The sequence below is a fragment of the Phaenicophaeus curvirostris genome, chromosome 2 (genome assembly GCF_032191515.1).
Source record: "Phaenicophaeus curvirostris isolate KB17595 chromosome 2, BPBGC_Pcur_1.0, whole genome shotgun sequence".
NCBI classification, from domain to species: Eukaryota; Metazoa; Chordata; class Aves; order Cuculiformes; family Cuculidae; genus Phaenicophaeus; species Phaenicophaeus curvirostris.
Window position 1 is genome coordinate 48,668,999 of NC_091393.1, and position 16,767 is coordinate 48,685,765.

The 16,767-nt window shown below is 38.3% G+C and overlaps 1 protein-coding gene across 1 annotated transcript in view; it reads right to left on the reverse strand.

The window, feature by feature from the left end:
* The window catches only part of MAP3K5 (mitogen-activated protein kinase kinase kinase 5), a 104,576-nt gene that overhangs the window by 69,586 nt on the left and 18,223 nt on the right, over nucleotides 1–16,767 (reverse strand). Inside the window, exons 2-3 of the mRNA XM_069851945.1 lie at nucleotides 5,120–5,259; nucleotides 2,429–2,452 (exon numbers count right to left, since the gene is read on the reverse strand). Of these exons, the coding sequence (XP_069708046.1) occupies nucleotides 2,429–2,452; nucleotides 5,120–5,259 (164 nt within the window). The remainder of the gene's footprint in view (nucleotides 1–2,428; nucleotides 2,453–5,119; nucleotides 5,260–16,767) is intronic.

Genomic DNA, 16,767 nt, shown 5'->3' on the forward strand with positions numbered 1-16,767 from the left:
TGTTATCTTGCACTGCTCTGCCCTGACAGGCTCCAGGCAGCTTATCCTAGCTGTGCAACTTTGTATTGACTATTATTAGGGAACACAAAAAGCCAGTCAGAACAAAGAACAAAACAGCTGGTAATGGATTATTTAATTTTTTTTGTCTCCCCACAAGTTTTAGGGATACTAGGTTCAGGAAAAGCAAACACAAGGCATTTCATTTAGACAGATATATATAGATAAACACACATGCTTGCGCTTGTTTTGCAGCCTTTTAAATCCCCTGGTGCCAGGGATACCATTGTCCTGTTATAGCTGATGTTTGCATGCTATTACAAAAACATGTTCTAGAACAGCAGGACAAAACTCCTGGTTTATTCATATGTAAATTTTATTTTTTTCCATGTTTGTAACCTCACATAATCATTTGTATGACTATTTCTGGGAAGGGTGGGTGTCACAGCCTCTCAAGAACAGAACCTTTGTCATACCCATTTATCCAAGAGTCCTACAAATTATGAAGAAACATTATTTTCATGAAGCAGGAATTATATTCAATAGCTAGGTATGCACTGACATTATGAAAAGTCTACTTCCAGGTAATTTGGCCGACATAATGTGAAAAAACAAGGAAAACTGAGAAAAAAAAATCATTTGCAGAGTTACTAAACCAGTTTTGCTGACTTCCCTGTTCTAATCCCTGGGAAAATACTTCCTCACAGAAAAGATGTTATGTGGGTGTGCTTGAAAACATCTGAGACTCAAGGAAGACATTCTTTTTCTGGCACACATTGAAACATTTCTACAAGTGATAAATGACGGTTTCACAGATACCTATCCAAATTTAAATGGAAAACAGAACAATCCTTTCTCAAACAGATGAAGCCAAACTTATAACACCTCTCCTTGAGCTTCAGGGACTGTAATTTAAAAAATAGGACAAGAAGACAACATCTCCCCCTTTATTCTACTGTAGCAGACATCTCCTGCTGGTTTCCTGCTAACAGAACTCTTTCCCCCACCCTTCCAGATTTATTACATTAGTCACACATCATTTTCCCTAGATCCTGGGTCACCAGAACAAAAATACAGAATGCAATACATTCATTTACAAGAAAGGCCTTACTGTTCTCTTTCGGTTTGTGTAAAGGTCTAACTGATCACATACCCCACTTTCATCAGAGAAGGGTGAGAGATTTTTAGTCTAGCATGTCATTCACAGCAGTCTCTGAAAAGCACTTTGAGTAAAAGCTATACATAAATTCTACATGGAAACTTCTTTGCCTCATTTGTTTTTTGGTTTTGGGGTTTTTTTTAAAAAAAAAACCAACTGAAAATGCAGTGTTAGGGCCAAAGCTTGCACTGGTTTTGAAGCCATCTTTAGAAACTGTAAGCTATAGTAGATAACTACATCCCTTTCTAAAAACTGTTTCATACTGGCAGAAATCAGTACTCAATCTATGAATTTCACTGTTAAATGAAAAAATAAAAGCAGGAATACTGCAGTTTTTATGGCAGTTTTAACACTGTGGGCAAAAAACCTGACCAATTTCTAAAATGAAATATTTCATATGCCCCTCGTAAAAGTTTATTGAAATAAATAGACTAGTACAGTATACACATAGTACCTCAGGATATCTGCACACCACGGACTAACTGCTATAAAATTACATCTTAGCATATATGGCTACCAGCAGGTCGCAAAGTGAAGCCAAGAACAACTCAGTGTGCCAGATCTATATTCTGACATGACTGGCTTGGCTGCTCCAGCACAGACAACATTGAGAAAGCGCTGTTCTCACAGTCAAGGTCTGCCTCCCTTCAACTTTGGAATGAAAAAGGGATGGGGGATCCCATCCCAAGGCCAACCTCAGAAACCAGAGGGATGCCAAGGTGCAGAAACCACCAGTTTAATGACTGGTAGTCACAGACAATCTACCAGGATTTCCACTGCACTAGGATTAACAGGCTCCAGGAGGCAACATCCAGAAATAAATATACACACACTCTCTTTTTAAAAAAATATATATATTTTCATAGCTGCAGCCTCGGGTTTCTAAAATGAGCATCAGTTTCCAAATAAACTCTCCTTTTCAACAAAGTATTTTTCAAAAACACTGAAGAACACTGTACAGAAACAGGCAACAGAAAAAAAAGCCAAAATGACAGATGTAAATTTTGTCTGAAAGAATATGACAGACAAGTAAAAGCAGCAAGGAAAATACCACTGATGGATGGAGGCAAGGTAAAAAGAGAGTTTGGTGTCTACCAATAAAGTGAAATACACAGACTTGCTGCTAGGATTTTCATAATTCTACATCTAACTCTGAAAGTGCAGCAGGAAAGTATTAAATGACTCAAGTGGAAAACATAAGGTAAATAACATTAAATAGAACAGAAGTTTGGAATGCCTAGAATTCAACTGGCATCCAGAAATCATACTTACATTATTCTTCTGGCAAATAATTTCCTGGAAGAAAAAAAAAAAGAAGAAAAAAAAAGTTAATAGTATTAACTACTAGGAAAGGTATCTGATCATAATGACTTACTAATATTAATGTTTACAGATACATAACAGGAAAAGACTGGTTGTAGTTGTTTTCTATGCCTGTCTAATCAATAGAAATCAAGTATTCTCTCAGAAGACACAAAACTACTATGGAACCAAGCAAACACACACATCCTATATATACACAGGAGCATATGTAGTGTGTGCATCAGTATGTACATATTTATACATACAAACATGTACATAGCCCTCCCTGCATAAATTTTCCTGGAGGGATTCTGCCTAAAACTTGGCTATTAATAAACATCTACTCTTACGTGAGAAGTTAAATATAGTAAGTAACATTTTGCTGCCAGCAGAAGAAATCTTGAAGAACAGTAAAAGCAGTATTTCTATGAAGTTTTAAAATAGTCTAAAACTCGTTGACATTCACGTTGCTCTAATAAGTCTGATGCAAAAAATACATCTCCATATTTTAAACATGAATTTCAGAGAACAAGAAGCCAGAGCACACACGGATGGGAAGAGCTTGTTCTTGCAGACTAATCTGAGTGGTCCAGCCCAAGTGTGAACCATTTGTGGAAAGTGACATGGCTTTCAGGAAGATTTGTCATCAGATTCCAATCCCAGCAATCAATAACCCTGCCAAATCTGTCAGACAGCTATGCTACACCTCTGCCACTGGGACTGCCGAGAAGCTTCACGTACACCACAGCATGAAAAACAAACAGCATTAAACCAAAGCACCTTGTACTTTCCAAGCTGCATAACTCAAGACTTCCATAAACCTGCTCTTCCCCCTATTGAGGGGGCATGATTCACCTAAGAATGCTGCTAGTTTTCAAAGTGTGGGACGTAAATATGTTTATATACATAAATATATAAACCTATACATGTACACATATAGAACCATAGGATGGTTCGAGGCGCAAAGGACTTTTGAAGGTCATCTACTCAAACTCCCATCACGAGTAGGGACATTTTTCACTAGATCAGGTTGCTCAAGGCCCTGTCTGACCTGAACTGAATATTCATATAGAGGAATATTCCACTGGCAAATGTTTACCTACATTGCTTTCTCCCCCAGTTAAATTACGTGCTGCAGTTTTGTATTTCTGCATTTCCACAATCATTTTCAGTTTCTGAATTCACTGTCTTCTATACATGATTAAAACTGAACACACACTCCTGTATTGCTGCTACTTTATCTGCTGCCTTAACAGATACAGGAAAAACATGACCTCAAAAGATGCCCAGGCATGCCCACAACTACTTTTTTAAGGCAGTCATTAAATAATACAGAGAAGGTCTTGCTCTCTCTCAGCCTTCCTGCAAACAATCAAGAGCTGATACTTAGACGAAAGCTAAAGGAAAACAGAGTCTTCCATGGAGCGCTGTATTGGTGGCATCTGGGACATCCAAGTCTCCCTGTGCACAACTGGGCTTCTGCTGACATCAGTGCGAACCCTGCATGTGACCCATTTGTGAAGTCCAGCTCCTAAACTAATAACAAGTCATTCCAAGTGCCCAAAGAAGCCTGGTGCCTCACTTCAAGTGATTCTCAGTGGGATTTGGGTATTTGGCTCTTTATCCAGTACAATGAAATTCTGCTGTGCTTATACTGTAGATCATTGTACTTGCATAATTGAATAAAATCCACAGATAAGTCTTTTGTCATTAGCAGTTTTATTTTTCCAGAAGCAGGGGAAGCAAACCCTCCATGAGAGCTGGCAGTGTCCAGGCTGCTATCTGATTCACCAAGTTGCTTAGTAAAATTCTTCATTTTAGCAATGCCTAGAATGGAAGCGTAATAGTATAAAACACCTCCTGATGAGAGCCAATAAATCTGAGGAAGGGAAAGTAATTGAAAAAAACTGCCATCCATGTTGTCTACCCTCACCCATCCCCATGGAAGTTACTAAACCTTTAGTAGAGTTATCAGGAAGAAGTAAGTACTAACTTCTTGGCTGACGCAATTCACAGTCCCATAGATTATCTTAAACCACCATCTTGCCTCAAGGCAAACTACCATACTGTGAACTCTAGCCCTGAGAATCAGGCACAGGTTTTGGTTTTACCAGCTCTGCTACGCTGCTGGTAATCTCCAGTACAGCAATCCTGCAAGTACTCAATGTAAACAGCTGTAAAACAGCAAGACACATCAGAAGCCATCTGGGGCCCCATTACATTTGGCCAGAAACAGCTACTTTACACAGGAGATAAAACTTCACAATTATTTTGCTGTCCCCCACACACTACCATTCTCAAGTGATTGTTATTACTGTAACAGTTTACCCAAACACCAGTAATTCCCTTGAATGACAAAAACATGTATTTTGTTTCTCACCTGAAAGCTGTCAGACTTATGTTTCCATTAAAGGTAATTTAATACCTACATATTTAACAGACTGTGATACAAGACATCTAAATCTTTCTCTGGGGAAAACTGAACTGAATTTTTTGGCATTTCGCTACGGCCATCTTTTCTGGCCTTCAGAATATTTTTGATATTCTTTTGTGAACTACAAGCGGCATCTGCTTTTCCTATGGAAACAGACAGCACATTTCAAGAGCTGGACCAACTGTGACTTCCCCTCCAACATACCCCACTTTTCCATTCTGAGTTACCTTCAGTGACTGCAGAGACTCTGCATTTGTATCACAGTAGAGGATAATGTTGTTAGCCATGCTGAAGCTCTCCCTGACTCCCAGGTGGTAGAACAGGGAAGGCTGACGGAAGGCATCACTCATCTCTACGACAGCTATATCTGCAGAAAGAAATGAAAAATTCATTGTCAATACTACACTTCTCTGACAGTCAAATATCTCTAGGCCATGTCCCTTCACACAATTTGCTTTGAAAAGAGTCAGTTTTAAGTAAGAAATAAGAGATCTAGAGGGATTTTCCTATTTTAGCTGTTATGAATTTTGAATATAGTCAGCAGGATGTGGTTTAATTTTTCTCTTTCCTTTGTTCCTTCCTCCCTCTTTTTTAGTTTAAATGAGACCTTCATTTCCTCAGCTAAAAAGGGTAAAACCTCACTAACCAAGAAAAGGCTAAAAGCTCACTTGGCGCCTTCATTAATTCTGTTTGGTTAATTGATGACTTCATAGGAAAAAAAAGTTATTTTTTATGTGAATTTTCACCCTCTGCAAGTTGCTATAAAAATTCATCCAATATATCTACATCAGTGCAGAACATACTATATGGATTCTGTATTAGAACTTCGGAAGAAAACAGCTGTAAATTGAAAGAAGGGCAAAAGTAAAATTTCCACATAACTACCACTCAGATCTATTTTGATTCATACAGTAAGACTAGAGGAAGAGAGACAAGGTACAGCAGAAGAGAAGGAAAGAGGAGTCAATATGTAAAGCCATAGGAACCCCCATCTAAGTAAGAACTTCATTATGCAGAAAAATCTGTTCATAATAACTTTTACCTACATAAATAAAATTAAGCATGTTTCCACTGCAAAAGTTTCCTTCGATCAAGAGAGCAAAATGAGAAAAATTACTCATCTCCACCTCTCCTACAAACACCCTTCTCCTCTTCATTCAATTCATTTTTTATTTCTCTTTCAGAAATAAAAAACCCCACCAAAATCAGAGCAATGTAGTTCCATGAAGAGTAGAACAAACAAAAAAATGCAGCCTGGTTTCCAGCATCTCTCCCTGCTCTCCCCTTCCTATAGATGCTTTTATGACAGAAAAGACAAGTAGCAAGAACAAGCACTGTAGGCAGAAAGCTTATGCACTCTAATTGATCTAGTAAGAGAATCTACCTCTAACCACAACTTTTATCTTGCCGATTTCCTTGGATCATAAAAACTGTAACGATGATATTCAATAAAAGATAAGCCTTGTGGCCCTCAGCTGGGAAGGCAGCGAGGGTGTCAGTGCAACTTGTTGAAAAGTAACAGCTTTGAGACATCTATTCTTCAGTAATACTTTACTGTAACTGCCCTACAGGCTTTGAAATTATTAAAAAGCTGAAGAAAGGATAGATAATGCACAGGGAATGAACCTACAACGTGTGCCCATACAAGCTTAAGCTCTTCAAGAAACAAGATTAAAAGAGAAGACACATCAAATATTAAATTACATTTTCTAAAAGTTTCATAATTTGTGTTCTAAGAATCTCCCTCTGTCCAATTTAAAATAAATGTTTGCAATGTGGATTCCAACAAATACAGGCAGGGCATTGCTAGGACCATACAGACCCTGGCTTTCATTAAATTTAGGAAACTGAGACATCAGAGAAGTCAAACAAGAATGACAATATTGCTACGACATTTTGTTTGGGTGAGATTAGGGCTTGTTTGTTTATTTTCTTTAGGAAGTTGCCATAATACAAGCTCTTTTTTTAACCACTCTTATTCATATATAAGTCTAATGTTGAGCAACTCTATGGTATACTTCTGTTACACTCAGCAGGAGGAAAAATTGCATAACTTGCCATGACTTAATTCTCATATCTTGCAAGATAACGTGCTTTCGCTGAGTTGCAAAACTAAAATTAAAAGAGAAATATAAGAAGAAAAATAAAGAGAGAGAGCCTGCTCAGACTTAGAATACAGAAAATCCTTGAGAAATCATATGTTAAAATGGCAGGACTACAAAAAAATCCAATCCAATACAATCCATATATGTTTGAGTCTGTGGAACTTACTTAAACAGAGGAGAGAAAGATCACAAATGTGTAAGAAAACATACATTAAGATACTGGTGTAAATTGTTATGGTACTTATATTTCTTATGTAACTAAAGAGGATCTCTTTCCTTCACATTTTAAAACTTCCGTGAAATCCAAGTCTTCTGGATAACCTCATTTGATAAAGCAGTATCTTCGTTAGGATTGGTCCAACTTCTGTGAAATTTTCCTTCTTGTTTCAGCAGTCATATATTTTAAGATTAAGTTGTCATTCATGACAAAGAGATCAGATTCCTAAAGTCTAGGACAGCTCTCAGGGCTGGTATCACAGTTTCCAAGTGGAACAGCCCAATTCTTACCTGCAGCTCCAACAAGCTACAAAAATTATGTGCACTTTTGGGACCAGGTGTGTATCCAATAAAAATCCCTGTACCCTAAACCAATGCTTCCGACAGATCCATTTCTGACTATCATCTTGCAGAACATCAGGAGATAAACCCCACTAACCAACGGAGAGATTGGTGTATGGGGCACCCTTCAGAAGTTCAGAAGACAAACACAGAGCAACAAATGGAAGCTCTTAAAAAAAAAAAAAGGGTAATGGTAATGATTCCTATAAAGTGCCTGAAATGCACTGTCAAGTGGCTAAGTAGTAATCATACCTTATGTAACTGAATATATAAGTTTAGCAAAGCTGAGCATGACTGATGGTTTTCAAGATAAAACCAACTCAAGTAAATATACATTAAGATTCTCACTAGTTTGGAATAGCCAGGATTTAGCTGAGCCCAAAAGGACTGTTTGGTCATAAATACATAACCTGACAGAATCCCATTTATCAGGCTCTTGCTCTCATTTTCCTCAGATTAAATTAAGCCTGCTGCATTGAAAGATATTCTCCCTTCACTGGAAAATGCAATTTCAGAAGTGGCAAAATGGTTTCTCACTTAGAGGTGGAAGAATTATCTCTACACTGGAATAAAAACCACTTATAAAAGTATTCAGTTTCAGTTTCAAGGAAAGTAAAACAATAATTGACCACACACGGGAATCTGAGTAGAACATTCTCAACACCTAAGATCTCAGTATGAAGCCCTCTGAAGACCAGGGGCTGATAATTAACTTCAAATGCTCTTGCACATCATCTCCGTTGCAGCAAAGAAAGTCTGTTTAGGTTCCGGCAGAGAAATGAGCAGGGTGGGTGTGGAAGCTAAAAGCACTGTGCAAAACAGAAGTAAGAGACAGGGAAGTATAAGAACTGCAATTCTTACAACCCCACAGGTTGTAGGAAAGAATAAATTTTATTCCTTACTTTGGTCTTGGGTACAATTTTAAATTTTACTTTCTCTGCCTCATGAAAGTGGACCTGGTTACAGATCACTGATACTATTTAAAGAAAATTGGGATATTATGGTCTTCACCTTTGACATTACAGGTGTCATCTTCGACATTACAGCTGAAATAAATATTACAGTAAATTATCATGTCTTGCTAGTTTATGATCAGTGAAGTAAGTCTAGTCATAACCTTCTCTCCTATTTCCTTAAGCAACTGGCATGCCTACATGCATGTGACTGAAGCGTATCGTAAGTGTGAGACTAGAGCTTAACTCTGGCCTAGGCAGCAGAAGTAGCATAAATGCAGCTGCAGGCGGTTCAATAAGCTCTACCTGCCTGCTGACAGCAACCAAGCCACCTGTAATGAAACTGCCTACCTACAAATTAGCTGGGTAACGACACACTGAGCTGCAGACATAGCAACAACCACAGAGCAGTCATACTCTATAATAATTAGCCTAACATCTATACTAATAATTGCTTGAAACACATTGTCACACATTCAAGAGAACAAAATACCACTACACTGGGAATCAGCTTCCTATTACCTTAGGAAACCAGATTCATGTGATGGAATTAAAGCATGTCTACCTGACCCTTCTTATCTGAGAGGCATGGGAAAAAAGTCATCTTTCTGTGAAGCCTGGCATACATTACAACTGTGTTACCAACAATTCTTACCTGCAGTGTAAATACACTTAGCTCTTTTTAAGTTATCTGTGTAAAACACTGGGAGCTTCACATGTAAAACCTCTACTAATTAAACTTTCTTAAGAAATGGTAAAAACTTAAGAATATACATGACAATATGGTCAAGAACCGTAAATGTCCATTACTGGATATAAAGCCCTTTACTCTCGGCTATCAGCCATGCCTTTAGTCACCCAGAAAGCAGTAAATGAAATGCAGTGGTCAAAGTTAATCTCCTACTCATTTGTTTAAAATATAACAGGGTAAAGAAGAATGTTTAAACAAATGCTCTGAGATATCATACACACACTCCCCTGTTTGATACTACCTGTTCATTGCAGTCCTGCCAGGAAAAAAAATAGAGCAGCCATAAAAATAATGGATGTTTAAGTTTGCTATTATCTTCTGATTAATTAGTATTTAACATGTGGCCATTGCCTTACATTCACCGTCCCCCAATTAATCAGGGCAAAAGGAAAGCTAATAAAGGCAACTTCTGAGACAGACCAGTATTTAGGGTTCTTTTCCACTTGGGGGAAGACACATTAAGATACTCTTCTGACAGAGATATAGAAGAAAAGGGCTTGCGACACTTGTTTTAGTGCAAATCTGAGCACTAAGCATTTTTCCATGCTGCAGTAGCAGCTCTCCATTCAGCATTAGAAAACAGTTTTGACAAGCCATGGTGACACCTAATATTGGGTAAGCTTTCAGAAACAAGGAAACAACAGCCTTATCAACTTCAACTTCTTCACAGTTCACTGTGTTTGGCATGGATAGCTTCCTCTTTACACAGGGACTGACTGCCTAAGGTAGGAAACCTGCTTTGGAAATCCCAGCACCGCGTCAGTATAGCTTGGTATTTCTGGTTCAACTATGCAAACTACAGTGTCACCGACTTGTCAGCATCACTGGAATCAGATATTTCCTGTCAAGAACATCTCCTACGTCTCCAAGACCGGAAACAATTGATGGGAGTCACTGGGGCAAGTACACTTAAACACTGGGGAACGGCTGACCTCCCAGGAAACCGGTCCAGCTGAGCCAGTCTGTTGGGAGAGGCTAGCCAGAAGAACAACTTTATAAAGGTGCCCGATACTTGGATATAGGGAAGGAAAAGCAGGTAACACCCATACAGACAAGTTAAGTATGCCATACACTAGAGGAAAAATATGTTTTTTTTGTAGAAGCTCCATCTGATATGCAAAGCATGCTTAAAAGCACACAGAAAGGTGTCCCTTTCTGGATGCTTCATAGCACAAAGTGGAGAGAAAAATAATTAGAGCACCTAATACTTACCCCAAAAGCAACAAGTTACCTTTAAAGACAACAGTACCATGTTACTTTCATATTGGCATTAAGCCCACTGCTCCCTGAATAGCTAAACTGAGTTGAATTTCAAAGTCAACTTCTACACCTATACTCATAAGCAAAAGGCATGATTTCACTTCAGATAAACTCTTTGAACAGCTAGCTGTTACTCTTAGGGTGGTCATGACACTCCCTCCCTCCATGTTTGTATCAAATCTGGTGTGGCTAACACCAAATTAGACAACTGAGTAAATCTATCTGTTGGCCTGGAGGAGTGGGGTGACTGCACAGGATCAGTTGCCTTCTGGATCAGTTAGATGAACTCACTTTCCACCCACACAGTCACTAGGTCCTATACAAAGAAGGCATCAGACACAACACTATCTGCAGGGTTGCAACTGAATACCTCTCCTACTTCTGCTTAGGACTGCAAGTCATGTATTGTTCCAGCAGGCAAGGAAATTTTATCCCCCATACAGACATGGCTACAACATCCACTTGTTCAGGAGTGCCATATATAACATCCTCATGGGAGGAAGAGTTCCTTGAAGTACAATACAGAAAATAAACAAACACACACCAATCCACCTTGTTACAGATACAAATTAAGCATCTACATTCATACAGATATGCCTCCATCTGTGACTCGATTTAAATCTCTGGGAATCTGCTCAGTAACAAAAATAAATTAGCCAATAACCTAAAAAGCAACCTCCCCTCTTTTTAAAACACAAATAGTTGTTGATTTCTTGGTAAAAAAAATACTAAAGCTAAAGGTTGACAGTTGGCACAAGAGTGAGTATAAGCTTCCCCTGTATAAACCCACAAACCACTCTGTTCTGCAGCACCTCCCAAAATGTTTAACTGATTTGTGGTGTTTGCTTGACTGTCACATAGGAGCACTGCAAAACTTGTACTCTCTCCCACAATACAAGGAGCTGCTTAGAAAAACCTGTGCAAATTGATTCCTGCCAACTTTTGTAGCAAATTGGCACAGATACTCTCATTCAAGCAAGTGTACCACCCAGAACCATCCAGACAAGGAGGAGAGAAAAAACAACCAATGTTTTTTTTTTTCTCCCACTAGACTGAGAACCTCTGAGTGAAACCATGGCCTTTTTGACTCCACTATGCTTCAAGGATGTGAAAGTAAAAGAACCTTTGGTAATCCAAGGCTGATGGGGGCAAAGCAGAGGGTACTTACTGAAATAAAACTGCAGAAGCTGGCAACAGGTAACACAAAGTTCAGAGAGATGTTAGAAAAGTATGAGAGGTGTGGAAAAAAATGTAGATGACAAAAGAGGAGCACATAGGAATCAACACAGCAAACTACACAGCAACACAACTATATCAATGCTTTAAAGACAACTGGAACAATATAAAAAGGCTTTCTGCTTAAAAAAAAAAAAAAACAAAAAAATACCCAAGCTTGATATTCAAAAAATCCACTCTCTTGGCCCAAGACAAAGGACTGTGATGTTATCACATGATTCCAATCCTCAACAACTGAAAAATCCCCACTCTCAGCTTGATGCATGTGGGAGGAACTCACGATTAGGCAAGAATAAAAGATGACAAGCAAACAAAGAGCTGTTTATTTAAAAATAACCTCAATTTGTTCAGGCTTACTGCATCTGTATCAGCCCCAGTGAAACAGGCTCCCTAGCACCAAGAATGCCAAATATTAAATATTATCTCAACTTGAAACTTTGCATCAGAGAAAATACTCAGAGCTCAAAGAAGTAACTAATGAGGCTCAGCTGACAGCTTGAACACATTGCAAGGCTAGTAAGTAGTAGGGCCTGAAACAAATGTTAATGTATTTGTAGACTGTTTAAAAAAAAAAACATAAAAGCATAAAAAGTCAAGGAAAACTGGGCAAGCTGTAAAAAGGCAGTACTTCCACATTTAGAAGTTTTGTCCAGAAGATGTACATCACGGCAATTTTTTTTCAGTGAATACCAGGCATTCATTTGGCATGGACAAGATCTTAAGCAGACAAAAGAACACAAACAAACAAACACGAGATGTGACATATGTGTGATTATTTTGGCTTACATTTCAAATTACATGCCTTTAAGAAATGAGAAGAAGGAGTGATTATTCATACTCTGGAGAAGTGACTGAGACTACCCAAGAAGAAAGTACTTCTGGGACCACAGTTGTGACAACAGAAGAGCTCAGAGAAATAGGGAGTATCCTATGAAAAGCAAACAGCCAGGCCTCAGAGGTGATGGAAAGATTTCCCAAAGTCTAAAGGAACTGTAGAGAACTGTTATAGCTCCAATGGTGCAGATTTCATTAAAAGCAAGGTAGGAAACAACAACCCACCTCAAAGACAGAATAGGCAGGAGGAAAATTGATCAAAAGTTCTTTTAATTTGTTTATTTGTGCTTTAGTAACCCAAAGTTTTCTCCACCTAAGAAGAGAAGTATTGTAGTATTTACTCTAATGAAAACTGGCTGCTTTCATTTAGAACAGGGTTAAACATTTGGCTTCTCCGAGCAGCTCACTGTGACATGGATGTCTAGCCAGACCTAGCTCCAAGCATCCAAAACCAGCTCTGGTTCATCACAGCAGCTACAGGGATCAGATCACAGCTCTCCTCCTTGCCAGAAGCCAGCAGTCAGAGGTTATAAGAATGTGGCAAATAAAGGCTGACATATTTCAGTCAGCAACAAAGAGACATTTTCAGAAAACTCTTGAGCTATCTAGGAAGCTGAATGGTAACTAACTTAGGGCTTAATATTGTGTGAATAATTACAGCTGTTTTTCTTCATGTAAGTTACTTTGCATTCATTATCACTGAACTTCATCTGCCCTTTACCCACCCATTTACCTGGCACCAGAAGACTTTCTGCAATTTTTTTACAGCCAATTATTTATAGTTTTGATTAGCCTGCAGATCAGCAAACATTGCCAGCATGCTGTTCGCCATCAGGAAGTTTCCAGATCAGCTGCCATGAAACCTCTGAAAAGCCTAATTCAAAAAGAAAATACAAAGCAATCCTTTCACCAGCACATCTTTCTACCAGCAACCTTGCTTCAATGCAAAACTGATCTTCTGTTCCATTCCTTTAAAAACTCATTCATCTGAACAAAGTAAAGATGTTACATCAAGGCCAGTCATTTTGTCTCCTAAAGATTCTTTGGTAAGGTATCCTGTCAAAAGCTTGACATCCCAATATACTGTCTTAAATGGATCACCCTTAAGTACAGGCTCACAAAAAAAAAAAAAAAAGGAGCGATTTCCCTCTAGAAAAAATGCATGGCAACTCTTCCCTACTGTCAGATTTTATTCATGAGTCTATGCAATGTTGGCGTTTGTTATGTTTACAGCCCATTTGTCCTACTGGCATTACATTACCACCTCCCTTTCCTATGCTGCCAATATCAAATAAAGTTGGAAGTCACACACAATAATTAACATCTCAGCTTGTTTCAGTTGAAGCTGCTTGAGAATTTTTGAATCATCATCACATAGTTCCCGTGTGTTGTTATTGTTCATTTTACTAGCCTACTTTAAAATCTCTCCTCCTGGCAGTTTAAATCTGAGGCAGGTCCTCAACCTTATCCTTTTAAAGAAAGTCTTTCTTAAGACCATAGCAGGAAAGATGCATCTTTCTCAAGTCGTTCTTTTCCATCTTGACTGCATAAGAACCCCACCTTGCTTCCTGTTGGTAAAGCATTTGAGAATGTTTGGGGTTTTTTTGTAGTGTGTCTTCAGCAAATATTGATCAAACTCTTTTGGACACTGTCTTACTGAGGCTTATGTTTGTTTTGCCATAGTTCATTGGGGTTTTCAACTTGTTTCCTCACTGAACAAAAGGGCATCATTCCATTCCTTCACCCTTTTGGCAATGCCACCTTCTATGGGTTACTTATTAAAAGAAATTTTCAAGTAGCATGCATTTTCAGGAAGCAATTTTCCTTAAGATGCTCTCATGCTATCTGAAAGCTTTTCCACTTTTTAGTTACTCCTTTCAATTTCTTATTAAGAAGCTTGCTCATTTTCTGATTTGCACCAAGCCAAATAAAAACCTAAGAGGCTAAGGCAAAGAAGCCAGAGCTATGTCCATTAAGCTGTTGGAGAAAAACTCCAGAAGTGCTTCTAATCCAAGGATAATTATTTCTTACAAAACTATTTTCAAGTCAGGGGAGTTAACATTTCCCATTCCAGTGATACCAAAAATGGTTTAAAACATCGAAGATTCGTGACTAAAAAATAAATATATGATATTTCAAGACTATGATGAATAGCAGCTGGAATGTTTGTACAAAGCTGGGATGTTCCCAAGCTTCCAAAAATTTGGAAGCAGAAGTATTCTAAGATACGTAAATGAACGTTTTTGTTAGATGTCTTCACTTAGTCAAGAAAACACTTCTGTCCTAAAACCAAAGTATCTCTCAAGTATCTCTCATAAATAATACAGCATTTGAAAATTTTAGGCCCTAAATCTCATCATAACCAAAGGTACAAGATATAGCTACCATCCCTCATTCTCACCACCCTCTCCACAAAAATGTCTACATTGTAGTGTTTTCACTGCTGTGTCCAATGTTTTCCTGGGAACAGAAAGACATTGAGGAAACCAAGCATCCAAGGGCTTAGGAATCTCTTGGGCAATGTTTTCTGATAGAAAATACCATAATCTCTGAAAAAGCACACAAATCTCTATTCACTAGGCTTGATCCAGAAAGCAGTACATTCTTCATAGCTCTGCTGCAAGGTTTTCATAGCTCTGCTGCAAGGTTTTCATAGCTCTGCTGCAAGGTTTTCATAACAATTCATGTTCTGCTAAAAAAAATCGTATGAGAAGTCTCATCTAAAGTACCTGACCATAACTATTAGGCTGGCAATATGCTGTGTTGATTAAACTTGAGGCTAGATCCAGGACTCCAGAATTTAAACTGCTTACTCCTACTTGCAGTTTTCTCTTGAACATTTTAAGATAAACTCCAAGTTCTGTAAAAACCACACAATATTTCCTTATAGGATGAGAGTATTTATCCATGATTCATTGTCACATTGCAGTGCAACATCACAAAGAACTGTGCAAAGCCATGCTTGCATTCCTGACTTGCATGTTAATATGTCTAGAATTTGTCTATGGCACCCACTCGGGAAGCACTCTGAAGCGCAGTAGAGGAACTTGTTCTGAAATGAGACTGACAACTCGGTAAAGGTGAGTATTTATTATCCAGCGTGCTTAGGGGTGCTGAAATAAAATGTAAAACTGTCTAGATAGCATCCAGGAAAGCAGAAAAAATATAAACATGAATATACATATATATAGACACATATATATATTTTGCATGCATTAACAGTCGCAGAACAAATGAGCCAGCACTGTAGGCTACTGCAAAAATCTTCCACATTCTGTAATATGTGAAGGAGAATCTCATATGAAAAACAGACATCACTATCCTCCTCTACCTGGCACTCAGGAGGCATCAAATGAAACATTGTGCACCCTCTGGGGCATAACTGAAGGAAGAAAGTCAAACTCACAAAGTATCTAGAAGAAAGGAACAGAATATGTCGGTGAGAAGAGATTTAAAGATATGTGATTAAGGAGGAATATCTGAACCCACTAGAATTGTTCAATCTATGAGAAAAAAGGAAATTATTGCTGGACACATCATATGATAACTCCTCACTGCATATAAAGTTGCTGCCAAGTAAAAGAGCAATTAAAGTTCACTGTGTTTGTGTGCAGTAAAAGAACAATAAAACTAAATAAAAAAATTACTTTAAATTAAAACACAGAATAACGCTGCAGGGTTTTTTTACATATCTCTTGTAATACATTTGCTTCCAAAGTAAAGGAGATTTAGAACAGATTTTTGGGGAAAAGAGTCAATCTTTAAAGGCAACTGTGTCCACAACAGGATTTAGGGCAGGCTGTAGACTTCTTGCTACTAGAAATTTCCAATAGCTAATGGGATTCCTCACAGTGGGGTGGCAACACCAACACCTGATCCATCTCTGGAGTTCAAGGTGGATTAGTGACTCCATGAACACCCTGCCAACCCTACATTCTTTGTTCCTTTTATTCCAGCACATTCTAGATGTCTCCAAGGGTTGCATAATACCCCTCATACAAGCACACATCCCAGTCAAAAGAAGTTCCTAGAGGCACCTTCTACAAAACCTTCCTCCCATGTCACAGTTACAGGACAGTAAAACTCTGGGAGGTTAATGAAGGATCTTACCTTCAGAAGTATTCCATATTAACCAAACCTCCCTCCCCTTAAGTCAAAGGTGGTAACTCAAGGGCAAA